The sequence below is a fragment of the Pseudorca crassidens genome, chromosome 5 (assembly GCF_039906515.1).
Source record: "Pseudorca crassidens isolate mPseCra1 chromosome 5, mPseCra1.hap1, whole genome shotgun sequence".
Taxonomy (NCBI): Eukaryota; Metazoa; Chordata; class Mammalia; order Artiodactyla; family Delphinidae; genus Pseudorca; species Pseudorca crassidens.
Genome location: NC_090300.1, coordinates 45,483,889 through 45,511,648, shown reverse-complemented (window position 1 = coordinate 45,511,648; position 27,760 = coordinate 45,483,889). Strand labels below are relative to the sequence as shown.

Here is a 27,760-nt window from a genome sequence, read left to right as displayed (position 1 = left end):
AAATATCCACATGTCCACTCATACTTCCACTGAGTCTCTGCTCAAGTATCTCTGGCAGTGGCCTGTATAACCACTGTGTCTATCTGAATCCCCATCCCATCCTGTTTTCCTGGTTTTACTTTTATCACCTAGCACCACCTGATACAGTATGCAATGTATTTATTATCTTCCCCATCTTTTAAGTGTGAGTTCCTTGAAAAGAGGGACTTTATTTTGTTCACTGCTTGATCAACAGCACCTAAAACAAAGCTTGGCCAGTAGCAGATGCTATCTGAGTGAATGCCTCAATATTAAAAACGTAGATAAATATGACCACAAAAATAAAAAAATTAATACAGCTATATATTAATATTCAATATGCCCAGTGGACATCTGTCTGCTTACAATCTTTTTACCTCTTTTTCTTTGGGAAGAAAACTCGACCTCATTTTTTGAACATTTGGATAATTGCTCCAATTCCAGTCCATCTAGTTCTTTCAGATGAACAATCAGTATTTGCCTTCCTTTGCTCATGAACCAGACTGTAACAAGGGTCTTTCTTGAGGACATGATGAAGGCTCACTGTGTTTGTTGGTGTCCCTAAGATACTGTGTAACTCACCATTACCTCCTCGTGCAATAAGATGCACATCCACCTATGTTTAATTGAAGCCAACATGGAAATAGAAGCAGGGCTGCTCAAGTGCATGATCAGAGGATTTTAATGTCAAAGTCAATTCTGACTATGAGCCTATGATCTAATTCCCTTTCTTGCTGAAAGCTTTTGGAAGAACACTTATATGTTTATATACAAGAAGAAAAAGTTCTGGAAGGAAAAATGTGTTTTCTCTAAGCTCTCAAACAAATAAAATAACTACTATCTTGAAGGGTCCTTAGGAAGACTGGGCCAAAGTATACAAAATATAAAATTAAAAGCATGGGTATCAGAATCAGACTGACTTGTTCCTGAATTCCTATACCACCACCATATGCTATGCGACCTTGGGCAAATTGTATAAACCATTCTGTGCCTCAGTTTTCTTATCTGTCAAATGAAGTACTTAATAGTACTTTATAACCTTCTGAGAAATAAAAACAAAAACCATTAAAACAGAGTGGTCACTTGTCTATAATATATGAAATCTACTTTTTATTCTACAAACTGCTATCTTAAACATTCTAAATATTACAAACCTGTTTTTGACCACACAGGGGGAAAAAAAGTGTATATCCTTAAACATACCTGTCTTGAAAGCAGTAACATTTTCTTCTAGCAATTTCTGCTTTTTTTGGTCAGGGACTGTAGCAAGTACATTAGCTTCAAGTTCCTTAACTTGGACATTCAAATATTCTTCTTGCTCTGATAAACGCTACAGAAATGTTTTAACATTCAAAACTGTTAGTATTTTAAACTTACTAACAATAACATTTGCTTTAAGCATTCTAAAAAAAAAGGTACTTAAAATCTTTAAGAGAAAGACAAAAACAAGAAAGGGCAGAAAACACGAACAATTAATATAAAAATCGAAAATGGCCAACAAAACGCATGAAATGTATACACTCATTAGGAAGATAACTTAAAATGCTATTTTTTAGTATTTATATCAGATTAGCAAACTTACAACAAACTGAAGAGTACCTAGTGTTCAAAGACTTGGAAAAATTATTTGCATATGCTACTATTAGTAAATGAATTAGAACCGTCTTTTTGAGAACAATTTGGCATTATGCAACAAACGCTTAAAACACTGTACAGGGCTTCCCTGGTGGCACAGTGGTTGAGAGTCTGCCTGCCGATGCAGGGGACACGGGGTCGTGCCCCGGTCCAGGAAGATCCCACATGCCGCAAAGCGGCGGGGCCCGTGAGCCATGGCCGCTGAGCCTGCGCGTCCGGAGCCTGTGTTCCGCAACGGGAGAGGCCACAGCAGTGAGAGGCCCGCGTACCGCAAAACCCCCCCGCAAAAAACCCAAAAATAACACTGTACACATACTGGGTAATAATTATAGTTTTAGAACTCTAACCTAAGGAAATAATTGGATGAGTGTATTAAGGTCTGCATAAGAAGGATATTTAAAACACAGCAGTATACATAGTCAACACAGAAAAATATTTATCAAATCGTAATACGAACAAAATATGCCAATACAATTGCATACAAAGTAAATGTACATTGGCTTGGAAAGAAAATCGTAATTAATAAGTGAAGAAAAGTTAATAAGACTCATTAAAAATTCATATGCAAATTTAATATGTATATCAATATCTACCATATACATAAACACATACATGCAAACTAGACACACTAAAAGTTGAAAGACATACATAAAAATTTAAGGTGATAATCTTTTGAGTATTTCCTAAAAACTGTTTTCTGATTTTGTTTTTTAAAAGAGACTGGGCATGTATTGCTTTTTCATAATTAAGGAAACATTTCACTTTGAGAAGAGAATGAAATAAAGGGTCACATAGTTGCTAAGGGAAGACACATTTCTATGGAGTACAAATGGAAACCAGAAATAGCTGTGGCTGGAGCAAACACTGTGACAGGGTGTTTATCCATTAGTACTCGGAGAAACAAAATCAACAGATGCGCCTTACACCTAGAGACTCAGCCTCCTCCTCCCCCCTTATATTTTAAAATTATAAGCAAACAGCAAAATGCTTCTGCCAAATTGCTGTTGAATTCCAATAGTTTCAGCTAATATTGATTTAAAAAGTACCTGGATGCTTGCAGTAAACTTTTCTAGTGTATTCCTCATTTCTCGTTCACTATGCCTTAACTTAACTACTGCTTCTTCCAGTTGTACTTTCTGTTCCTGAATTTGCACTGCTTTTTGAGAGTCTCTCTGCAACTGTGATTCCATTTTATTTACCTACAAAGAAGAATACCAGTGAAATAAGTTTATTCCAAGAGTCATTTCAGATTAACAGCAATTTATGAATGAAGAAAACCCAAACTTCTGATCTTAAAGACTAGAAACAAAGCAAACAACCCAGGTCCAATTCCAAAACCTAAAGCTTAGGAGATGGTCAACTAATTTCCGCATCATAGAATCAGATGAAAAGACCATTTTAAGTGTTGTATAGTCAACTACTATTACAATGAAGGTATACTACACAAATATTTAAGTGGAAAAATACAAACTATTTCAAAATATGAAAAAAAATCAAGCCACAACTCTTCAGAAAAAGTTAGGTATCCAGGACATCTAAGTACATATTTTTAAGGAAGAAAAAAGTATAGTGTTCCAAGGGTGATAATGGAACAGAGCAGTATTTCCTGAGCATTTTGACATTCCTCTTATATTTCTGGACATATAAAATTTGGAAACATGTATCAGAAGTCTTTGCTATATTTACAACTTAAAGAATTATGTCAAAATAGAAAAGATAATTATACAATACATCAGTAACTATGTGAAGAAACAAATTAAATGTCAAACAGTAAGTAAATGGTTAAATTATGATATGATCCAAATGTCATAACAGAGAAAGATATATATGCCGAGCATATATTTTTAAATTAACATACTTTTAAAACTTTAACAAGTTTCATATAAAATCCCACAGCTTATATACTAGTCATTTAGAGAAAATTCAATCTGTTAATTGAAAATCTGACTACAGTACATTTAAAATAGCAGAATTTTACAGTATGTTACTTATCAGTAAAGCTGCTTTAACAAAAATGTCTTGACCGTAATTTTGTACATGCTGACCTCTTCTTCTGGGATTTCAACAACAACTGATGAACCCATCCTTCCTTTCATTACTTTGCTTCCACCACCAGTCATTGTACCTGGAGAACAGAGGAGAGAAGTCAGACTTAGATGTCTCCCCCAACAAGATTAAATAAACTCAATGGCAGAGGAAAAAAACATTACCTGACTGTTCTATGATTTGCCCCTGTAATGTTACCACTCTCCATCTTCTATCTTTCTGATATGCTACTCTTGTGGCTTGATCTAAGTTGTCAGCTACTAAGGTATCCCGTAAGGCAAAGTAAAAAGCTTGGCGAATTTCCTCATCTTTTACTTTTACTAAATCAAATAATCGAGGAGTATTTTCAGGAGTTTGAATTTTGGTCATTTTCTTTGCCCACACTGCCATCTAAACATAAAAAAGAAAAATAATATATATATAAAGATCATTTCTGTTAGATATAATTTATAGAAGTAATACACATGTATTAAACATAAGGACATGTATACAAAGTTCTGAGTATCTACATAATTGAGTATTACTTTACTGTTTTTTTGCCGTACGCTGGCCTCTCACTGTTGTGGCCTCTCCCTTTGTGGAGCACAGGCTCCGGACGCGCAGGCTCAGCGGCCATGGCTCACGGGCCCAGCCGCTCCGCGGCATGTGGGATCTTCCCGGACCGGGGCACGAACCCGTGTCCCCTGCATCGGCAGGCGGACTCTCAACCACTGCGCCACCAGGGAAGCCCTACTTTACTGTTATTTTAAAAAAGAAGTTATTGTAAAACTATCTCTATTCACAGATGACATGATCTTATACGTATTAAAATCCCGAGGAATTCATACATTAAAAACTATTAGAAATAACATAAATTCAGCAAAGTTGCAGAATACAAAATCAATATGCAGAAATTAATTGTATTTCTATACACTAGCAATGAATAATCTGAAAATGAGATTAAGAAAATTCCATTTACAATATACTAAAAACAAAACAAAAACCCCAGGACACTCTTGATATTAAAGAACAAAATGAAAGGACTCCTGATTTTAAAGCTTACTACAAAGCTATAGTAATCAAGACAGTGTGGTATCAGTGTAAGGACAGACACAGATAAATGAAGAGTCCAGAAATAAACCCTTACATTTATGATCGGTTGATTTTTGATAAGGGTGCCAAGAAAATTCAACAGGGAAAGAATACAAATGGTGCTGGAACAACCTGATATCCAAAAGAGTAGAGTTGGACCCCTACTTTACACTGTATTATAAAATTAACTTAATATGGATTAAAAAACTAAATTTAGAACCTAAAGCTGTAAAACTCTTAGAAAACAGAGGTAAATCACCCTGCCATTGGATTACACAGTAGTTTCTTAGATATGACACCCAAAATACAAGGAACTAAAAATAAACTGGACTTCTATCTAAATTTTTTGCTTCAGAGGACACCATCAAGAATGTGAAAAGAGAGCCCACAGAATGGGAGAAAACATTTGCAAATTACATACCTGACAAGAGACTTGTATCCAGAATATATAAAGAATTCTTACAACTCAACAATAAGACAAACCAATTAACAAATGGGCAAAGAATGTGAACAGATTTTTCTCCAAAGATAAACAAATGGCCAATAAATAAGCACATGAAAAGATGTCGTACAAAAACCTGTGTACAGGAATGTTCATGGCAGCATTAACCATAATACCCAAAACATGGAAACAACCCAAATGTCCATCAATTGATGAATAAACAAACTGTGCTACATCATATAATGGAATATCATTCGGCAGTAAAAAGGAATGAAGTGCTGATACACATGTATTAGCCCCACCCCCTGCAAAGAGAAGAGAGGGAACTTATTTATTTATCTTTTGCCACACCATGCAGCGTGCAGGATCTTAGTTCCCTGACCAGGGACTGAACACGCACCCCACAGTGGAAGTGTGGAGTCTTAACCACTGGACCGCCAGGGAAGTCTCAACATGGATGACCTTTGAAAAGTAAGTTAAAGAAGCCATACACAAAAGGCTACATATTATATGATTTCATTTATACAAAATGTCCATAATATGTAAATCTAGAGACAAAAAGTAGATTAAAGGTTGCAGGGGGATGGAGGGGTGGGAGAATAGGGGTAGTGACTCCTCATGTGTATGGGGTTCCTCTTTTGGGGTGATGAAAATATTGTGGAATTAGACAGTGGTCATGATTGAACAATCCAGACCATGTGAATGTACTAAAACCTGCTGAACTACGTATTTTAAAATAATGAATTTTATGGTTGTGAATTGTATCTCAGTAAGTGTTTCTTTTTCTTTTTTTTTTTTAAAGTAGTTATTGACGATGGAAGTTAGAAATGCAAACTACCAATCATTGTAACATTGGAATGTATATTCCTTTAGGGGAGGCAGTAGAGGATTTTTTTTCACAACCATGTAACCCCAGAGCCTAATATAATCCTCAAAACCTATCAGGTGTTCACTTAAATAACTATGAAAAAAAAGCTAGGATTCAAAATCAAAAAACACTTGGCACTTAAAAACTAAATTACAGGTAGATTATGAATACCCACCTTATCCAAACCTATAAAGGTTGCAACTCCAATGTTTTGTCTTTTAAGGAAGTTTACACATTCTTGGGCCGTATCGATAGAATCAACGACAATGTAGTCTAATGCATGACAACAGGATGAAATAGCAATATCATATTTTTCATCAATTGCTCCTAAGTCCCCCTAATAATTGAGAAGAGGGGGGAAAAATCAATGCACAATCAGCAAGGAATTAGGCACAGGATCATTTTATTAGTAATTCATATAGATTTTTCAAGTTGTGTTTAACTGAACTATACCCACGTATGGTTTTAAACAGTACAAAAAGGGTACACAGTGAAAAATTTAAGTGTTCCTCACATTCAACCTTTCTCTTCTGCAAAGGCAATCACTACTAGAATTTTTAATCTACCTTAAAAAAAAAACTTATGGATATACAGAGTTTGAATTTTTAATGAGCACAAAATGAGAGAACTGTTTTCACTGCATGTAAATAAAAATGTATAGTGTGAAAATTTGAAACCTAAAAGTATTATAAGCAAAATAACTTATAGAATAATAAAACTCTGAATTATTGAAAGCCATTTAAGATTATGTAAATCTGCTTCTCAGTCTATTAATACATAAGCTATCCCCATTTCCTTCCAGCCACCTTCTAGCTGGCCACAGCTCCCTTCCTTCTTCAGGCTCAACTCAGGCTTCAGGTACCCACTATCCCTAGCCTTGGGTTTTGACATCATCCCTTGTTGATTTTCCTAAACTCTAGCCACAACCTTTAGTATAATGGTATAAAACCCAGAATATAATTTATCAAGTTCTTATTTTTTTTAAAAAAGAAAAAAGGAGTTTGTTAAGTTTATCACTAGAGTTGGATCACTTTCTTAAAATGACTATAATTATACAAAATTAAAAAAAAACCCAAAACTATCTGTAACATGAACAAATACATACCACAAAGAATTTTATCATGCCTGAGTGTAAGAGCAAAATGTTTAAAAATGAAAGTCCTTTAAAAGAAACAAAAGTAAATGTTATTTTATGTACAGAGACAATATACAGTTCTTTAAGTCAAGGTAAGAAAATTATAACATCTGAGAAAAATGTATAGTCATTTACAAATAAATTTACTTTACCAATCTTCCATATATTCCTGGAATTCTGCCAGATTTTTTTTCTTGAATTATTGCATCAAGGACTTTCCCCCTACTTCGATTCATTGCTAAGGAACTCTTCGCTTCTTCAACTTTTTGGAAAAGATCACGAACCAAACTTTTGAAATTTATTTCTTCTTGTATAAGTTTTTGAAGTTGTTTTTCTTTCTAAAGGTGAAAATAAAGAAAATGAATCCCAGAAGGTTACACCCTATCACAGTATAGAATTAGTTGTAATACCTAAAAAAAGAAGGAAAGGCCAATAATCAACACTTGAACCAGGACTAAGCTGTCACATTGCAACTGTTGGTTTGATTTTGAAAAATATGGATGGGTTTTCTGTTTTAAAGGGGGCAGAAATTATCTGGGTCAATAATAAGGAATATAAACACAATATAGACCTAGGAGCAGTGCACTGACTGCTAGAGCTAGAGGAGTTAGGGTTGTGGAAATCCCAGTTTGGCACCACACAGTTAGGCATAAATGTGTCCTAATTCTTATATTCTTACACTAATCAAAAACAGACCTCAATACAGGACTCTAGTTATGGGTGACCGGGCAGGGCTATGATTACACTGTGCCTTGCTTTTTAAATAAAAGGAGATTTATTATATAGTATTATATAGCATATATTATTATATCTAATTAAATAAAGGAAAACAAAGAACAAAAAAAGCATAGCTCTGAAATGAAGGAGAGCATGATGAGTGAACACTACTATTGCTAAACAAAAACGTCAGGCTGCCAAGAAGAGGAACCACACACATGCACACAAAAAGCCTAATTCTCAGTTTCTCAATCTCCAAGTTAGTGCAGCCATTTTTCTGACATTCTCCTTCACTTCCTGGCTTTAAATTATTACCTCTATTACCAGTCACACTGGTTTAAAGTATTGATAAAAGCTCAAGTTGCAGATTTAATTTATCCAAAAATAAACTGAATCATAAGGAAGATAGAAGTAGTCACTGAATATAACTTAAGTTTACATTTAAATTCTATACGGCCATTAAGTTCTCTGATGACCAAGCAGCGTGCATTTACTAAAATGAAAAAGACTTCATTTTCAGTGTAATTTCTCTCCAAGCAGCATTTTCTATTGCCATCTTGCCTAATGATGCTTTTGAGATTAAAGTTATGAAATTCCTTAGATGTCTAATTCACTCAAGGATAGCAGAGGACGTGGATGAGCTAATAAGCCAGATGTCTTGATTAGTTTAACAACTTGCAGTCCCAACAAAGAAAACTACATTCATAAATTCAAAAACAGAAAAAAATACACTAAGATAGTTGACTTGCATATTTGTTCACACACACACTTACACTTATTTGTGATTTTCCTTTACCATTGCCGAAGTTGTCTACACTTAGATTTAGGGAAACAAAAAACTTTCTTCTGTTTAAATTTTTATAATGGGAAATAATGGTGGCAGCAGTGATATTATTTGCTGTTTGACACTTGAAGGGAGAATGCAGCTTCTTGATAGTCTCGATTCGTATCAGATAGAATACTGAAATATTAACCCCATTCTTTTCGGAAAGATTACACTAAACAATAACAACAAAAATATCTATGTACCAGTCACTTAAGATGTTGAGATCAGGACTTCCCTGGTGGCACAGTGGTTAAGAATCCGCCTGCTAATGCAGGGGACACGGGTTCGAGCCCTGGTCAGGGAAGATCCCACATGCCACGGAGCAACTAAGCCTGTGCACCACAACTACTGAAGCCCACACGCCTAGAGTCCGTGCTCCGCAACAAGAGAAGCCACCGCAATGAGAAGCCCGCGCACCGCAACGTAGAGGGGCCCCCACTCGCAGCAACTAGAGAAGGCCTGTGCGCAGCAACGAAGACTCAGCGCAGCCAAAAAAAAAAGATGTTGAGATTTAAAAAAATATATGTAAATATAAAAATAAATAAAACTAGGGTTCATAAACAATGTTCAGATGAAATACAGAAGAAGATTTACCTCCTTTAGTTCATGTTCAATTTGAGGGAGTTTTGCCTGTATATCTCCAATTGCAGCTTTCCTTTCTTTGAGAGTCTCAGAAGCTGCCATTAGAGCTTCATTGGCCTTACTTAATTGAGACACTGCGGTATTATGACGACTGAGATAGATATCAAGTTCTGATTGGGCTACATCCATCTTTGAACGTGCTTCATTTACTGATTTGCTGAAATCCATAAGTTCTTTCTCTCGACTCTGTTAAAATATGATAGACCCCATTAAATCCGAAATATATGTGTTTTCAAACCTAAACTGAAATGGAAACCATTCATTTTGAATTTAACTTAATAGATTCTACAAGCACAATATACAGAAATAAATCTCACAAGTGGAATGGACTAACAGTTTTTGCCTAGTTGTGAATGTTCATGGTATACAGTCTTTTCCCAACTGATTTCACAAGAGCTTAACAAGGTAGATACCATACGAATATCTAGTATCTCAATTTAGAGATTAAAATGACAAAGAAGGAGTGGTTGAAAGAGAACAAAAATGTGGATCTGAAATCTAGATTCCATGGTCTTTCCACATTACCTTACCTAAAATGGTAAGGTGTAAGGACTACTCAGCAGAAAGTTTCCTCAAGTATATTTATGTTGGAAATCTTTTTAAGTTTTAGAGGTAAGGTGAGGTAATCCCCAACACAAGTCATAATTTGATGAGTGAGTAGAAATTTTGGACTACTGTAGTTGACTGTGTAGAAAGGACCTACTTATTAGAATAATGGAATAAGAAAAGCCCTTACAAAAGCCTAACCCTTTTATTTCACATACAAAGCATTGGCCCAGTAATATAGTATGATATTAGAACATGCCCATATTTCAAAACAGAATCAATTTAGTCCGTAAAGAAACTCCAAAACACTTCATGGAGGTATAATTAACAAAGGTCTTATGTAACTGACTTAAGTAACGTTAAGTCAATTCAACTCAATTACTGTCATCTATTAAATATCTATTTAACATGCTCAGTGTTGTCTAAAAGGCTGTGGTGAATATAAACAAAGATAGCTAAACTCTGTGCTTATACTCTTGCTGGGGAGACAAGACATATCAATGAGACAATCTCACACTCTTGCTTTAGGGAAGTGCTAACATAATGTAGTAGCTAATATTTATTAATTCCTTACTTTCTAGGCACTTTATGTAAGTAAACACACATTTTATTTTCACAAAGATTCACAAGATGGGTAATATTTTCTTCCGCATTTTGAGGAAGATAACTTGGAGACATAACCTGAGTTCAGAGATAATAAGGGATTGACCTAGGATTTGAGCCAAGAACTGACACATGAGCCATGGTTAAAACTATTACAGAAGAGCTACAGAAGCAAAGAAAGGAGATGTCATCTACGGTTAGTGTGATCCCAAGCATTTATAGGTAGTAACCAATAAATTACCAAGAAAATAATTTAAGAGAAGATGAAAAAGAAAATTTGATGATGAAGTCAATGTGTAACGAAGAACTGCACATAAAACAAAGTATTTGATGAGTATTTTCTTCTACCACTGTAAGTTCTCGTTAACTTTTTTTTTAAAACGAGAAAGCAAACAACAAAAAAGGGGAAGAGTCTAGGCTAACCATCTTTAGGAATGGTAGATATTAAAAGTCCAAACTTTTTCTTCTAACAGTTCATTTTTTAATATTACTATAAAAACAATCTTCAAGATTAACAAAAAAAAAGCCACCAAAATATATGCCAACTGATAAAGAAATCTTACTTCTTTTTCTTTCTGAAGCCCTTGTGTTTCCTGTTTAAGGCTATCCATAACTTCCTTTAATTTTTTTTCTTCTTTTTCTTTTTCTTTCTCAAGGGCATTATTTCTAGTTGTTGTCTCAGTTATGATATTCTCACTCTTGGCAGGTATACTTTTAAATTCTTCAACCTAAGATTATTAAACAAATTAAAGTTACTAGAAGCATGTACCTTTAGGCTATGCAACACCATCAATATTTGGCTTATTTAAAAGCATTTCTCAGGATCTTCTAGATCTTTGCGGTTTTCACTGTAATTAAGTTTAAAGCAGCTAATTTTAGCAAGTACTTCCTTAATCATCTGCTGCAATTTCTATGTTCTCTCAGTCTAATGGTAAAACTAATTCTACGAATTCCTGATTCCTTATGGAGAACAATTCTTCCTCGCTGAGCAGATCTTCCTTCTGCTCCAACTTTAGGCTGTAATTATCCTTCTTCACCTATGAATATGGTCTGAGTACACGGAATTCCCTGAAGTACCCTTCAAAGTACATTACAACTTACCACAAATTACTCATACACCCCTAGTTTCCCTCAAATCTTAAGATCTTTCCTAACTTTACCCTTCCAGAGTCACCACATAGGACTAATATTTTATTCCATTAATACCTTTCAGTAGTTATCACTTTTCCACAGTTGATTCCTAAAGGCTAATTATCTCTACTACAGTTACATTTGGCTTAATCTGCCCAAATCAGGGGTTTCTATCAAATCCATGCTATTTTGTTTATTCTGATTATCTATTACCAGAGAAAAACATTTCCCAAAATGGTGTCCCTCAAACACTGATTCACATAGATGTGTTACTGTACTGAGCATAAAGCATTTTGTGAACAAATGCATTCAGAAAATGCTTACAAGTTGAAGCAGAGCCTGTCTTATAATTACCATGTAATTATATGGTACAAAACTTTTTTTTTAAATAAATTTATTTTATTTTTGGCTGCGTTGGGTCTTCATTGCTGCACGTGGGCTTTCTCTAGTTGTGGCGATCAGGGGGCTACTCTTCGTTGTGGTGCGCAGGCTTCTCATTGCAGTGGCTTCTCTTGTTGCAGAGCACGGGCTCTAGGCACGTGGGCTCAGTAGTTGTGGCCAGTAGCTGTGGCACACGGGCTTAGTTATTCCACGGCATGTGGGATCTTCCCAGACCAGGGCTCGAACCCGTGTCCCCTGCACTGGCAGGCGGATTCTCAACCACTGCGCCACCAGGGAAGCCCGGTACAAAACTTTTTTGAGGGGAGAGGCTTTATGTGTCTCATCTATTAATATCTGATTAAACTATGAATATAGTTTGAAACACCCCAAATTAATTGATTTATTAGTCTGGCTCCTAGCAAGTTAGGCATTCTGGTCTAAACCTCATCTTTCTTTTTTTGAAACCTCAGTCTAGCTAATCAACCACTTGCTGTAAATTATGAACTTCTCCTTCCCTCCCTTTTAAGGGAAAACTGCTGATACTCTTAACTTGATTTCTGCAGACAAAGGTACTATTTTTAAAAATCTATGATATGTAGCCAAAAACATCTCTTTAAATCATACACTCTAGGAAGAAGAAAATTATTGTCACCAAAATAGAATTGCTGATTTGGTAAATATTTTGCCAACAATGTATATCAGAAACATAAGCTCTAAAACTCAAAGTCAATGGATACAGGATTTCCCTTTGGGGAAAAATCAGGTTGAGATAAATCCTGAAACACTTAACATTCAGAATCCCAACTCATTCTCTTAGGTAGTATGGGCCAAGAACATTCATGAAAAATAATAAAAACTACATGTGATATTCAAACCTGAAATTTTAAGAATTTCTCCCCTATAACTTACCTTTTCTTTATCTTTTTGAAGTTGTTTTTCCAGTTTTCTGGCTTTACTTGTAGCATGCTTTAATTTTTCCCTAACTTGAACATCTTCTAAATCTAGTTTTGTAAATTTTTCTTTGTTCTCCTCAATAAATTTTGTAATTTTGTTCAGCTTCCTAGCAAAGTAAGAAAATTCAGTCACTATTTTGGATATTCTGATATTTTAAAGCCACCTTATATACCTTGCCTGGTTATAAATGTATCCAAGTTCTTATAAGGTAGGATCCTGTTTCAAGCTGACCCTCTCCTCCACCCATATTTGAAGGAGCTGTTAAAATGTGTGACTATAGGAGTTATTTTGTCCTTCTAAGCTGGATTGGAAATAATCACTATGATGTCTAGGTATAGAAAAATTTGACCATAAAAAATAAGCAAAACTCATTTGAAAGAATAAAAAAGAAAACTGCATAGGTAAGGGATATTGGTGTCATTGAAGACTGATATGAGAAAGATAATGAGAAAACTTTAAGACAACTAACCTGTCAGGTTAAATGCTTGTTTGCTACGATGTTTTGTGTTATTATGTTCTGCCACTAGGGGGTAGCAGCCTGCATTATTTTAAGACCAGTGTTGGGCAGTCAAATCTGTGATAATCATCATCAACTAGATGTAAGTCAATTAAGTTTTTTGTTTGCAAAAGGAGACCATTTTATATGCTGGCAAATGTATTACACGCATGTGCTGGCAGTAAGTTTATATACAGACACACACACATACATGCAATAAAATGTAACTAAATAATCTAAATACTTTTAGTACTTTCCAAAAGATTATTACTTCTCTATATCTTTTACATCTTTATTCTTAGCTTTCATTTCGTTTGACAGTATATTGCTCTTCTCATTAATTTCTTTGGTATCTTCATGAATTTTTTCCTTTTGAGTCTCCATTTCAGCAATTCGTTTCTGCAGATCATAACTAGAGAGAGGAAAAAAAAGATATCAGAGATCCTAAAATACCATTTCTAAAATTCTCTATTTTAGTAAAATCAGCTGTTTCTAAAGTATTCTTAACCACAGTCAATTAACAATTACCTAGGATTACTGACAGGGAAGGGGGAACCAACCTAGGGTCAAGGCTAGAATTAGGAATAAAAATAGGCTCCACATAAACAAAATTAGATCTGCTATTATATGAATTCAAAAGAATGTATATGTAAAACTATTAAGCATAGTAATACTTGTGAACCCACCTCCCAACTTAAAGTAGGATACTTAAAAGTCAACTTCGATACTATGGTAAACAACCCTAATTTAATGAATTCATCACATAAAGCAACTTTTAGAATTTTTTTAACTTCAGTCTTCACATTTCTCTAACATGGGAAAAGAGAAGGGCTTAGACTTACTGCCAGAAACTAATACAAAAATTGATAAATTAAGGTACTTACATGTAATATTGACAAACATGATTCTTTTTTCTAAATATTTCATTTTCCAAGGTAAGAAATTCAATGGCTATGTTTTTCTCTCCTTCTAAGGCGTCCTTTTCCTTTTCCACCATCTTAACTCTGTTTAACTACAAAAGTTAAAAGTGTAGAGACTGTTCATATGAAGTGTATTTGAGCAATCTGAATTTAAAATATGCCAACATTAGATAAAAAAACATATAAACTACATTAATATAACAGTGTTCCTCTAAAATGCCAATAAGAAAAATATAAAATTCAACCTAAAACACTAAACTCTGCCTGAATAATTATGACTATAACTTGAATATCTAGCTCAGTAAAATTAGTTAATACAGAAAACATTCTGGTTTACAATACAACTAAAGTCTACAGAAGATTCACCTTCTCTCCTCTGTGTTCATTTAATATTTCAAATCTCCGACACAAGACTTTAATAGGTTCATTTAGCCGTCCACAACCAATTATATCTTCTAAATATTCAAGCATACCCTCATCATGTTCAGTCTGGCCTTTTGGTTTCATCATAGCAATTTGTTCAACTTCACCCTTTAAAAAAAGTAATATTTCACACTCATTGCATATGTTTAGCAACATCAACCTTAAGTGAGAACTAGAAACAATGAACAAATCCAACAGTAATGAACAACTAAATGATTTAAATCAGTGTTTAAAGACATTTAATAAAAGTAAAAATGTTCTCTCCACTGATACTCTTAAGGGTTTTAAGCAAAATTCAGCAAAGTATTCATACAATCTACAATTAAATCACTGTGGCAACATTTTCAACTACTAACAGAATTATAGCTCCTATTCTAAAACAAAGAATTTTCAAAAAGACCCTTCACGGTTAAACTGTAGGAATCCTGTCCCAAGATGGTTAGTATCATTAAGGTTTCTCTATAAACCTGGTGTTATGAGTTCCTCAGCAAGCGCTGGGCTTCGTAAGAATGTCTCAAACTTAATGCTGTAACTTTCTAAAAACAAGACCATTAAATGAAAAAGGAAATATTACCATTTCTCATGGTAATAATATTAATAGAAGAAATCCAACTGACTGGAAACTAAAGATCCTGGTACATACAACTGGAAAACTTTTGCTTGCAATCGTTATTACAACAACTTTTGAACTATAATTAAAATTTTAGATTAACATTATATATTTGTATTTACGCAGTTTAATTACAAAGAGAAAAGAAGAAAAAAATTCACAATCAGTAACTTTCAAGGCTGATTGCCAGGGAGCCATTTAGTTTGATGGGGAAGAAAATTTTGTCTGAACAATGCTCAGGCAAACTGCTGCTACTTTACTTCACACCAGTAGCCTGCTTGTACTCTATATTATTGCAACAGAAGAAAAGGGACAAATAGAAAAAAAAATACCCCTTTATTTCTGCAAGATAGCAAAGACTGAAAAAAATCTTTTTAAATTATATATTAAAAAAAGCATATAGTCTTTCTCAATTTAAATATCTACAATATGTATTTGTGAATGAACCTTAAAAATCTGGGGTAAAACTTGCTAATGACAAAGCATCATATTTACCAAAATCCTCAACATAATTATACAAGGTAAAAAAATTTAAAGATAAAAGAAAAGATAAAACAGCTTATTTTAAAATCTACTCATTAGGGACTTCCCTGGCGGTCCAGTGGTTAGGGTTCCACACTTCAACTGCAGGGGGCATGGGTTCGATCCCTGGTCGGGGAACTAAGATTCCGTGTAAAAAAAAAATCTACTCATTAAAGGGCATAATTTTAAACATTTTTTACAGATGATCACTTTTCTGTACTTTGACAACAGGACATGATTATAAAATACAAACTGAAATGCTATCCTAAGAGCCTGTTGTTTTTTAGATTTCTCTGCAACCGTGGGTATGTATGAATTAGTTTTAACTAAATATTAGCGTTTAAAATATGTAGCTATTTATATAAAATGTTTTATTCTGCTTTCAATTATCAGTTTTTTCCAAATATTTTCATAACAATTTTAAGTTTCAGACAGGATTTAAGCCTGGCAGAGTGTCCAAAGCTTTAGATTACAACAGGGACTCCAGCCACTGAAGAAGCCAAGAGACTTATTCAGTTGTTATCTAGACAGGGTTTATCAACAGCAACATTACTGACATTTTGGGCTGAATACTCTGTTGTGGGGAGCTAGGCTGGGTATCACAGCATGTTTAATAACATCTGGGACCTCTACCCACTAGATATCAGCAGCATCAGGCTTCCCCCAGCTGTAACAGCCCAAACTATCTCCAGACAATGCTAAATGTACTGGGGGTGAGGATGCAACACTACCCCCAGCTGAGAATCACTGATCTGGACGTAGTCAGTTTAACTTTTTTGTATTAGTGTTTAACAATCCAAATATCTGACACCTGATAGTCTAACATTCTACCGAATTCAATTTGAATATCTGAACACTTATTTTAAGAAAAATGGAAAACCATGCCAAGAGAACTTACATGTCCGCGTCAAATCACTATAAGGTATTATTTAAGTATACACTTTTCAGATAACCAGAAGTTATGATTTGGTGTAAGAATGATAAAAATATTCCTAAAGGCATCACACTTTTCCTGGCCAAATTACTTATTGAAGAGATGGATTACCACCATTAGGAGACTGCCTAGCTTTGAATAAAGCATAGTGGTTGCTTGTTTTTGGTTACTTGTTCCTCCCTTTCCAATTAAAATGAAGGATATACAGCTCTGATTTCTTTTCATTCTAACAAGGTTGCCCAGTAGAAAAAAACATTTTCAAATGAAAGACAAGGACGTTTATGAATCAACATAGTTGCACCTCAAGTCCCATATAACATTCAGTTTTATTATATGGTATTCATTAAAAACAAAAACAAACGAAAAAACCGGTTATTATCAGATTAGCACTATTGAATCAACAGGTTATTAGAACATTTAGCCTTCTACCTGTCATGTGACAATTAGGACTGTTGTGGTATTTCAATGACAACCTGGGACCTTTTTGTGGTTCTGTTCCTTGATGTCCTCTGCCTTACTACCTGCTACTATTTGTTTTCTTCGTTCTTTTTCCATTTTGTGTCATTTCATGTATAATCTGTGGGTAGACAGTCTGCTTAGAGGACCACTCATATTTCAGAAAATGTACCTATTCCATGTGAAATTATAGAATATAGTTTTAGGGAAATACCTTCAACACATTTCAGAAATAATTTTAAAGCATCACCCTGAATTTAAAGTCACCTTACCACTCAAAGCTCCAAATCACAAGTAGTGGTAGCATGATGAGACAAAAAAAAAAAGTTTCAAGTTGCTATATGCTACCATCTGAAGCTGGCAAAGTTTTGTAGGCCCCCCCACGGTTATTTCTATTTTCTATAGCTTAAGTATACTAAACAAGGTTTTAAACAATTTTTTTCACTGTTGTTTACTAGTAACTTCCTATGTTTTAATTTATATTCACACTATATCAGAGATACTAGGCAACTGTGGAAATACCATCTGTGGTTTTGTTTTTTTTAAAAAATAAATTTATTTATTTTTGGCTGCATTGGGTCTTCATTGCTGTGTGCTGGCTTCTACTCTTTGTTGCAGTGCACAGGTTTCTCATTGTGGTGGCTTCTCTTCTTGTGGAGCATGGGCTCTAGGCGCGCAGGCTTCAGTAGTTGTGGCACGTAGGCTAGGTAGTTGTGGCTCGCGGGCTCTAGAGTGCAGGCTCAGTAGTTGTGGCACACGGGCCTAGTTGCTCTGTGTCATGTGGGATCTTCCCGGACCAGGGCTCGAACCCATGTCCCCTGCATTGGCAGGTGGATTCTTAACCACTGCACCACCAGGGAAGCCCCATCTGTGGTTTTTTAAAGTAACATAAAAATAGCAAACGTATTTCAAGAGGATATTTATAACATCCAAGGCCTAATCCATACCGTATTGAAGTGGATGGCAAACCAGGGTATTGTGATTCATTTATAGCATTCCTCAATAATCTAATTTACAAGAATATAGCTTAAAAATCTAAGAGGAGGGCTTCCCTGGTGGCGCAGTGGTTGACTGTCCGCCTGTCGATGCAGGGGACACGGGTTCGTGCCCCGGTCCAGGAAGATCCCATATGCTGCGGAGCGGCTGGGCCCGTGAGCCATGGCTGCTGAGCCTGCGCGTCTGGAGCCTGTGCTCCGCAACGGGAGAGGCCACAACAGTGAGAGGCCTGAGTACTGCAAAAAATAAAAAAATAAAAAAATAATAAAAAATCTAAGAGGAATGAATAGGTACGATGCTTTCTTATCTTTATTGAAACAGAATCCAAATTTTAGCAAGCAAGAACCACAGGAAACTGTAGTATATAGCTATAACAAAGCTTTTTTCCTAATAAGACCTGAAGGTTTAAGGTAAATATGGGTGTTTGCATCAAAACTAAATGGCCCAGATTTACTAGGCTTTGAAATTTTATTTTGCCTTGGCAATATTTTTATTTTCTCCATTTTCCACTGTAATGTAAGTTATTGTTCTTTCTCTTATTCTGATAAATTTTATTCTAATTGCTCTTTGTGAACTAACAGAGGGCAAGAAACCAAATGACTGAGGTTAGTATCTGTCTAAATTAAGTGCATAAACAGAAAGGACAATGCTTTAGGAGGTAAACTGCTGGCTATCTATTTTGGATGCTTAGGGGTAGTTTCCTATTTTCTTTCATACAGTTGAGGCGGTTGAACAAGACACTTTTGGATAACTAAAGTACTATTGATAAAGCTAAAATTCTTTTGATGTAGCACAGACTTATTTCTACAGGCTAAAAGACCAGAATCCAAATAAGTTTATATGTCATGCCAGGCTTAGAAGTATACTGAAAAGAAAAAGGGAGAGATGACTAGGTAACAACTCAGATCTCAGTTAATCCAATCTCCAAATTACTAAACAATAAGAAAAAAATTTTGGTTGTTTTAAATTTTAGTTTAGATTTTATAATATGAAGACAAAAAGCATATGAAGCTGAAAATTGTGACAAAACTAGCTACCCATGAAATGCTACACAGAGCTAAAAAAACCCTACTTGTTTACACTTATAGTTACAACAATGGGACAACAGCTCCCAAACAAGGTATATATAAACAGGGAAATGTACAAACATAAAAAGCACAACAGCCAATTATAATCTAACACTTTTGGAAGGCATGTGTATTAAGTGCCTCTAAGGACAAGAAACGGAATTCTACCATTTTTGTATCATTTATAGCATCTCAGCATAGTGACTCACTAGGAATTCATTCAAATAGTCAACGATGAAATTTTAAATGACTTCAAATACTAGAATTGCCTACTTGAAGACCCTCCTATACCATTATAAATACTTAAAAAAAAAAAAAGTTTACCCTTATGGACTTCTAAACTTTAGTGCTTTTTAGTCTTAAAAATAAGTTTTCACTTGAGCTGGATTTATATTTCTTAGGTTGTTAATCACTACCACTGGCCAAACAGCCTATACATTTTATTCAAAGTAATCACTTATGTCTTAGATGATGATATTCTGATGTCTCCAAGTTCCCAGCCTCCCAAACCACAGCTAGTTTTTAAGATGTTATTTAGTGGGAGATAAGGTAATGAAAACTGCATTCTTACTTACCTTCAAATGCTTTAAATCTCTAGTGCAGGAGTCTAAGATTTTGATAAGGAACTAAATAAAAATCCATAGAAACCACTGCCACTTTCCCTCAAACTTTTAAATAGGGCATCATTAGTTCTATCTAGTCCAATCCCTGTTTCTTCTTCCTAACAGGTGAGTTTCTAAGGCTCTTATCTGTAAATTTAATCAAACGGAATTCAATTTGTTAACGTGGAAAGTTCATCTCAGTATTAAAAATGATTTAAACAACATAACTATTATGATGACATAAAAAGGTTGAGATTATTATGAGGACAAATGGCTTAAGCATCCTGGGCATTTAAGAAGCACATATTTAATATAAAGTTTACAATTTAAAAACTACTCTTATTTACATCTTTGGGAAGTTACTTTATTTAGCTCCCTTTATTAACTGAATTATGTATACAGAGGCAATATCAAGGGAAAAAAAAATCACCCTTTCAAGGGTTAAAACGCAGCCTATTTTGATGAGTCTATGCACAGGTGTAAAACTTTGATTATCCCTGCGTGACAGTAAATAAACAGCAAATAAGATAAACAAAATGATAGGTTCCTGCAAAATGGTATCACTATCAAATTTAGTATTCTAAAGGGGCATCTTTAATCCATAATTAACAAAATCAAATCCCAGAATACAAAAAGTCCATAAAAGTTAAATCTGATTAAAACACACACACACACAGCTTTAATCCCACATTTATGTAAATTCAAATCTTATTTAGAAATATATCTGCTGATGATTTCCCAACATCCATTTTAAAATAAGTTTGGGTTATAGAAGTATTACAAATGAACTGAAAATATTAATATAAGTCATCCCAGAATATTTCTTTACCTTCTACATACACTATGTACGTCTAAAAGTAACATTTTTTTTAAAAAAGCAGTTGAAGAATATAGACTAAAATGGAAACAGAGACTAACACTATAAGTTTCTTACTGGGAACACTCAGTCATACTAATTAAACTTTTAGTATCAAACCAAAATTCCCAAGTTAGTTTAAAATCAGTAGTACAGGACACTAAAGAATATTAGCAGCTATTTCTATATCACAATATCGTTTTCCTCTTATTATTATGCTCTTGGTGATTGTAGGTAGGACAAAGGAAAAGAAGATAGCCTCAAATCAAAAGGGAATTTTAATATGTCTGACAAAGCCATGTTTTACACTAAGAACTTTTTTGAAAGGTAAGACATAGAGAAGATAAGGAATTTTTCTTACCAAACAACACTGGTAGAAAATATCTTTACTCAGATAAAGAATACAGGGTTTCTAATAAAAATCAGCTTAACACCAGGTACTTAATTTTATACCCCTTTAAAAAGACTTTAAAAGTTGTGATACTTAAGAATGAAATATCAGTTACTTTCTGATCTTCCAGTAGAAGTGGTTCAAGTAGGCCATTTGAAACAAAACAAAGAGCTTGAATAAGCTTTTAATTGACCATTCTAAGCATCAAAAAAAAAAAAAAAAAGTTAAATCAGTTAGGTGCCCAGGTAAATTTGTGAAACACCAAGTATACAGAGTTTTTTCTTTCGAGTATATAATATTAGTAGAGATGACAAAGAACAAAAGTAAAGGAAAAGAACTATTAAAAGATAACAAATCTCATTTAAAATGTTATTTTAAAAAGAAATACAAACAGAAATGATAAATAGTTGCTATGTCCCTGTCACGCTAAAGCAGCACAATAATATTGGTGTTTAATATTTATTTTACTACGCCAATATTTACGTGCTGCTAGAGCGGAACAAGTATGTCAGTCCATCCAAACATAAAATGAGCATATGATGATGAAATTACAGTTCTGAATGAATTTCCTTAAATTTCTAGAGCAGCAAATAATGATTCGCATCTTGACTGTAGTATGTAAACCATGATGTGCTGCTACAGTACTTTAAGGCCTCAAAAATACAGGATTCATCCAATAGGGAAAAATTCCTTACACTTTATTTTTAAAAAAAGGGGTGGGGGAAGAACGAGAGAACCTCTAATATCTTTAATAAATTTACCTGTAAGATTAAAAATCTATTATGGTCCAAGTCAATTCCATGGCTTCGAAGAAGATTTCCAACATCCTTAAATGTTTTCTTCTTCCCACTTATGTGATAAACAGAAGTATTATCTCTGTAGGCCGTTCTGGATACATAAAAGTTACTGTTAGGAACTACTTCATAATCATCCCCTTCCTGTTTTGAGGAAAAACAAAACCAGAAAACAATTGTTGGTATTAAGTCAGAGGTTTGCTCCAAATTTCACTCACTTCATACTGAAACCAATTCTATGGTTTAAGAACTTCAATTGAATATGCACATAAACTGACAATAGTTCTTAGAATTAATCTTAGCTAAGATTAGAAATAATTTTTCAAGTTCTTTGATTCCTTCCTCGTAGATCACAAAACCCAAAAAGTCAATGCAACCAAACAAACAAAAAAGAAAACACCCCACCTTCAAGCCTAAAATCATATTCGACTGAGAAAAGAATTGATGAAGGGGCACAAGAAACCCACTGTATCCAAAACAAACTCACCCAAATTATTAAACCATGTTGACAGATTACTAGTCCATTAAAAAAAAGCTGCAAGAGATGATTTGAGGAAAATGGAAGGAAGGTATAGTAGTTGGATGATACAGCTTAGTTTTTTTCCTTTTTTGGGTGAAGAATGTCATTAATTGAAGGTAAAAAAAAATTGCAAAGAATTGACAACTACATTCCCCTATTTTTTTAATCAAATTTAAAAAATGAAGTGCAAATCTGGTTTAACATTAAAACTTGCTTTCCTTTAAAATCTATGTCATTTTGAAATCATGGTTTTTAAAATTTACACAAATCAAGTGTAATTAATAAGCGATGGAATCAAATCTGATTTACTGGCAATCTACTTTCCAACCGAAACTGTACAATAGAAAAGCACTAAGAAACAAAATTAAAATATATACCACCATGTAGATTTAAAGCTGTTTATATTAAAATTAAAAACAAAACAAAACCAAAACAAGACCTAGAGGCCAAATCACAACCTCATTTCATTATGTAATTAGTTTTCTACTGGTGATGTTGGGCGTCATTTTTAGGTTCCAGTCAGTCATTTTTGAACCACGTATTTCAAAAGTTAATTATTAAATAGAAGAGAAAAAAACCCCCAATACCAACAGAGCCAAGTGAATAATCTAAATAGGCATTTTACCTATAATTGTCTCCTCTTCTAGAAAACAAACATGTTACCTTACCCTTTCCTGTTTTAAAAGGGTAGTTTACTTCAAACTGAAGCAAAGCTCTTTCGTACCACCTATACAGATGACTACTAGTAACATTAAATTTAATGCGAAATGAAATACGGGAGATGGTAAACTTAGTCAAACTGTCTAACATTTTCAAGTTTAGGTAACTTATCTGAAAGCAATAAAAACATAACTTTAAAAATGAACCCAAAATTTATAGTAAAAGAATGCTTACTTGGTACTCGGGATACTAAAACTGCTCAATGTTTTACACCAAAAAGGTAAGCATTATTATTAGCTACTTATAATTCACTTTTCCCTGGCTAAAAATTTTAATATTCTAAGTTTAACAGCCACTACCACCAATCCTCAAAAAGAAAATATAGTCATGGAGGTAATGAAATAAATATTGGTTCTGCTTTAACCATATACTAATTTTTACGAGCCAATTTAAGCCAAAAATAATAAAATGTGCAACGTGTTGAAATCCTTTGTGCTCCTTACTTGAAGTTGCAAATAATTAAACAAAGTCCCTTACCTTATCAATTATCTTTTGAAAATGAACTTCTACAGTACAACTCTGAATATCCTTGTGTTCATCAGAATTGTGTATTAGAACTGAGAGTTTTTTAGATCTTATTTTTTGTGCTCGATAGCCAAACACAAAAAGCATAGAATCAATAACATTGGATTTGCCACTGCCATTTGGCCCAATAATACAGGAAAAGCGCTGCATAAAAACAGGAAAAAAAAAAAGTTAAAGATAGCTGTTTTCATATATCATGTCTCTTATATCACAAGCTTCGACACTTTAAATAACACCATATTCTAATTTTAACTCAGACTTTTTACAAAATTCATTCTTAGAGTTAAAGAGAAAATACTCCTTTCAAACAGAAAACCCACCAATTCTATTCAGTGTGGAAAACTTTATAAAGAGAGGTACCAAAAGATAACCAAACAAAAGCTAATTTCAGTTGTTAAAAGCATAGGAAACATACCGTATTTTTAATCCATCAGCATAAATACAATAACTACAAAATTGAAACATTTTATAATAAAGACGCATTACAACAGTTATTTTAAAAAGGTCAAATACCTTATGGAAAGGTCCCAGAATTTTTTCCCCAGCATAGGACTTGAAGTTCTGGTTTACAATATGAGTTATCATAAGACGAGGAGCTCCAGCTTCATTGGTCATTGCTGGAGGTGGGGGAGGAGGGATGCTATTCAAAATCTCTTCTAAACTTCTATTATCTATTTCCTCACTTGGAGTCTCTAAGTCAGTCAAAGGAAAGGGAAAACAAGGGGAAAAAAGCCTGCATTAGTGCAATTAGTTCGGAGGACTACTGCCTGCTCATCTCTGGAGAGATGTTATTTATGAAACCTAGGAATCTGTATTTTCACTCAAATATAGTATTATCCTAAACTCACAGGGGATGAGAATCTTTTGGTTTGGTTTTATCAAAAAAGAAATTCTTGAAAGAAATGCGACCAGTCACAAAATCCTATAGAAATATACCTTTTAGGAGCCGAAACACTACATCGTCATGCAAATCTGGGAAATCCACAACCACTTGATTCCCTGCTCCCTGTCTAAACAGGTGGTTAAATCCTAAGGCTCTAGATCCAACTCTCTCCGTATCTGTGAGCACCTGGAACCTTAACTTTGGACACTCGCGAGCTCTAGAGACACTGTCACAGGGGTTTCATGTCATTCAGTTCCTGGACTCACAAAAGCTACGGTAGTTTCGAGTAAATTATTATCTTCTCTTAGCAATTTAAGACCACGAAGGTGAAGTTACAGGGTCAAGAAACTTTTCATCATTATTATTAGTCAGGCTGACTCTGTCTGAAAAACAGTCCACTAGCTCCTGGCTGACCGTGTCGATTTCCGTGGAAATAGAAGACAATGAACCGAAATTGAACAGAATTGAAGCTATTTACTCGCCCCCATCCCCTCCGGCACCGTTACACCGATTGCACATTGTCTAATCTGTGAAAATCGCCAAATCGCTTTCTTGAGCGGCTCTACCTGACCTTCAGATGTCAACCCCGCAGCCCCTCTTGTCCGCGCCCAAGAACACCAGCCAGTCCTGGGTTGGGCGCGGATGCACCCGGGTCTCCCCCGCGCTTGCCCGCGACGTCGCGAAGGGCCACTCACCTGCGGTGGCAGGCGCGAGGCTCCCCGCGCGGCCGGGAGGCGGCTCGGGCTCCGCGTCGCTGCTGGCGCCGTCCGGGGACTGCGGCGGCCCTTCCTCTCTGCGCCGGGCGGTGGAGGGCTGGGTGCCTTTACGGGGCATGGTCGCTGGGGCCGAGGGAGAGCCGGGAGCAAGTCGGGCCGCGGGCCAGTGCCGGTACGTTCCCCCCCCCCCACTCCCGGTGAGACGGGCTCAGCTCCCCACCCTGTCCCACTCGGGGAAAACTCCGTCCACCCGTTTTCCAGAGCCCCGTCGTCAAACCCCGCTAACGCCAGCGGGTCCTCGAGAAAGAACGCACAAAAAACTCAAGTGCCAAGAAGGCGGGATTCGTTTTCTTAAGTCCTAAGCAAGTGGGAAAACCTAGACGTGCTTGGGGATCAAGCAAGAACAGAGCAACTGCTTAGGTTCTTTTTACTTTTTAATGCACCCCCGCCGTCCGCCCACAGTATAAGTGTGAAAGACTATTCTAACTTAATTTCTAAACGAAGCAATTCCCATACGCTAGCATTTGCGGACATTCCCACGCTCTCTGGGCTAGGGATGCAAGCGCACAGATTCTAAGAGACAAGAGTTCGTTTGAAGGGCTATCTATCACCTCTTCCCAGAGCAGCGAAGAACCAACTGGCGGCGAGCCGCCCACTTTCCTCTCCCCGCCATTTAGCCCTCGGCGCAGCGGACGGCCCGGGGTCTTTGAGGTCTGCTCTCTACAGTCCGGCCGGGTCCGACCACTCGCGATTTTCAAATCGGAAGCCGGCAGCGCCGGCTCCGGTTCAATAGCCTTGAGGTGGCAGGGGTCTGTCCCTCCGGGGTCCGCGGCAGAATCCCGTTGGACAATAAACTACGAAAGGTCACCAGTTAAGGGCTCAGACCCGGTGGTTAGTCCCTTGCGGGAAGTGAGACGGGCAGGGGGCCACGCTAGAGTCCGACCAAGACCGAGATTTCTGAGAAGAGGTCCGCGAGGCTGAAAGGCTCCCCCCAACCACCCCCCCCCGGGCCCCCAGTCTCCTGAGCAACGCTTATGTAGCTCAGAGAAGTGGCGCCCGGGAGAAGCGCGCGGGAGCCTCGACTGCCGGGGAGCGGCCGAGGGGGGAGGGGTGACAGCGAGAGAAATCTCCCGGCGGCAGCCTCAGCCTAGACTTCGGCTGCTCCAACTCAAGGCCTCTACTTTCCAGGAGCCCGCGGACGGGACAGGAAGTAAGAGTGTGACAACCTGACCAGGAAAAGAAGTATTTTACCTGCCGGATAGTCCACTCAGACCAAGGTTGGAAACGGTTGCATAACCCCCCTCTCCTACCGGTGTTTCGGCTGCGGGTCCTTCACTCGAAAATGGCGCCTAAAATACAAACTCGAACGGAAATTCGTTACAAATGCGCGCAATGCTTTCTGGGAACCACTAATTTGAAAAAAATGCGGCGATTATCGCCGCCATCTTCTGGTGGCTTACGCGCATGCGCGAACTGCTGGCGGGACCCAGGCGGCAGGGGACGTTTTCTATTAAGTGAATAAGAAAAGCGAAACAATGTTTTCCGTGGGCCTACGGCAATAGCACTCTTATAAAAAATATTTTTTAAAAAACCTTGAGAATTTTGAAAAAGATAAAAAAAATAGAGTGGGGCTCCGCCCACAGCTAAAGGCAAAGCTCCGTCGTCCAATGACGCCCCTTAAGGAGAGGGCGAGCTCGCTGGGAGGCGGGGTCTAGGGCCTGCTCGGGTGACGCCCGGCAGGGAAGTATCGCGGGAAGATGGAGTGAGCTTAGCTCTTAGGAGTCGCTATGGTGACAGAGAGGCCCGAGGCTTCTTGGTAACTGGTCCCACTTCTGTGAGTACGATCGCCACCGCTTTCCTGCCACTTAAGGTAAATCTCTTTACTTCTAGGCGAGAGGTGAGGAAAGGGTTTGGAAGTTGTAGCCATTACTGGATCCACCTTCCCTGCTATGAGGGTGTGTGCGGAGTGGAGCATCAGTTATTTTCCGTCTCCCTGGGCGCGGTGCGGCTCTGGACGTAGCTTTTGGGATGCAAAGGAGGAAGCCCTGAGTTTGGAGGGAGTAGAGGGGTAACAAGGAGAAGAGAAAACCTGGATTGGTGAATGATCGTGTAGTGAAAAGCAAAATAATGATTTCGAATTATTGGTGTTAGGTCATTAATGTCACTCGTGAAAGGGGGTTTCGCGTTTTTAAAATCATTTGTCTGAAAGACTCTGTAATGGAAGAAACGATTTGCTGGTGTCTGGGTATGAGAAAATTATTGATCAGCAAATATTTCTTAAGTAGCTTTTGTATACATTGCACTGTCAGGCATA

The 27,760-nt window shown here is 36.3% G+C and overlaps 2 protein-coding genes across 5 annotated transcripts in view; one reads left to right on the top strand and one right to left on the bottom strand.

Annotated features, from left to right (window-relative positions):
• The window catches only part of SMC4 (structural maintenance of chromosomes 4), a 34,561-nt gene extending 7,720 nt beyond the window's left edge, over positions 1-26,841 (bottom strand). Inside the window, exons 1-17 of the mRNA XM_067737890.1 lie at positions 26,698-26,841; positions 25,426-25,569; positions 24,361-24,539; positions 23,800-23,991; positions 22,050-22,226; positions 14,798-14,962; positions 14,396-14,523; positions 13,783-13,923; positions 12,971-13,121; positions 11,113-11,277; positions 9,353-9,586; positions 7,368-7,553; positions 6,256-6,417; positions 3,864-4,089; positions 3,699-3,778; positions 2,700-2,852; positions 1,222-1,348 (exon numbers count right to left, since the gene is read on the bottom strand). Coding sequence (XP_067593991.1) covers positions 1,222-1,348; positions 2,700-2,852; positions 3,699-3,778; positions 3,864-4,089; positions 6,256-6,417; positions 7,368-7,553; positions 9,353-9,586; positions 11,113-11,277; positions 12,971-13,121; positions 13,783-13,923; positions 14,396-14,523; positions 14,798-14,962; positions 22,050-22,226; positions 23,800-23,991; positions 24,361-24,539; positions 25,426-25,564 — 2,605 coding nt within the window. The 5' untranslated portion in view covers positions 25,565-25,569; positions 26,698-26,841. The remainder of the gene's footprint in view (positions 1-1,221; positions 1,349-2,699; positions 2,853-3,698; positions 3,779-3,863; positions 4,090-6,255; positions 6,418-7,367; positions 7,554-9,352; positions 9,587-11,112; positions 11,278-12,970; positions 13,122-13,782; positions 13,924-14,395; positions 14,524-14,797; positions 14,963-22,049; positions 22,227-23,799; positions 23,992-24,360; positions 24,540-25,425; positions 25,570-26,697) is intronic.
• A 309-nt stretch (positions 26,842-27,150) lies between these two features.
• IFT80 (intraflagellar transport 80) overlaps positions 27,151-27,760 on the top strand; it is a 111,580-nt gene continuing 110,970 nt past the window's right edge. For 2 of the 4 annotated variants that reach the window (XM_067737889.1, XM_067737888.1), the window contains exon 1: positions 27,153-27,316. The gene's annotated coding sequence lies outside the window, so the exon portion shown is untranslated. Of the gene's footprint in view, positions 27,317-27,760 lie in introns of all 4 variants that reach the window. The other 2 variants (XM_067737887.1, XM_067737886.1) reach the window with 2 other exon arrangements.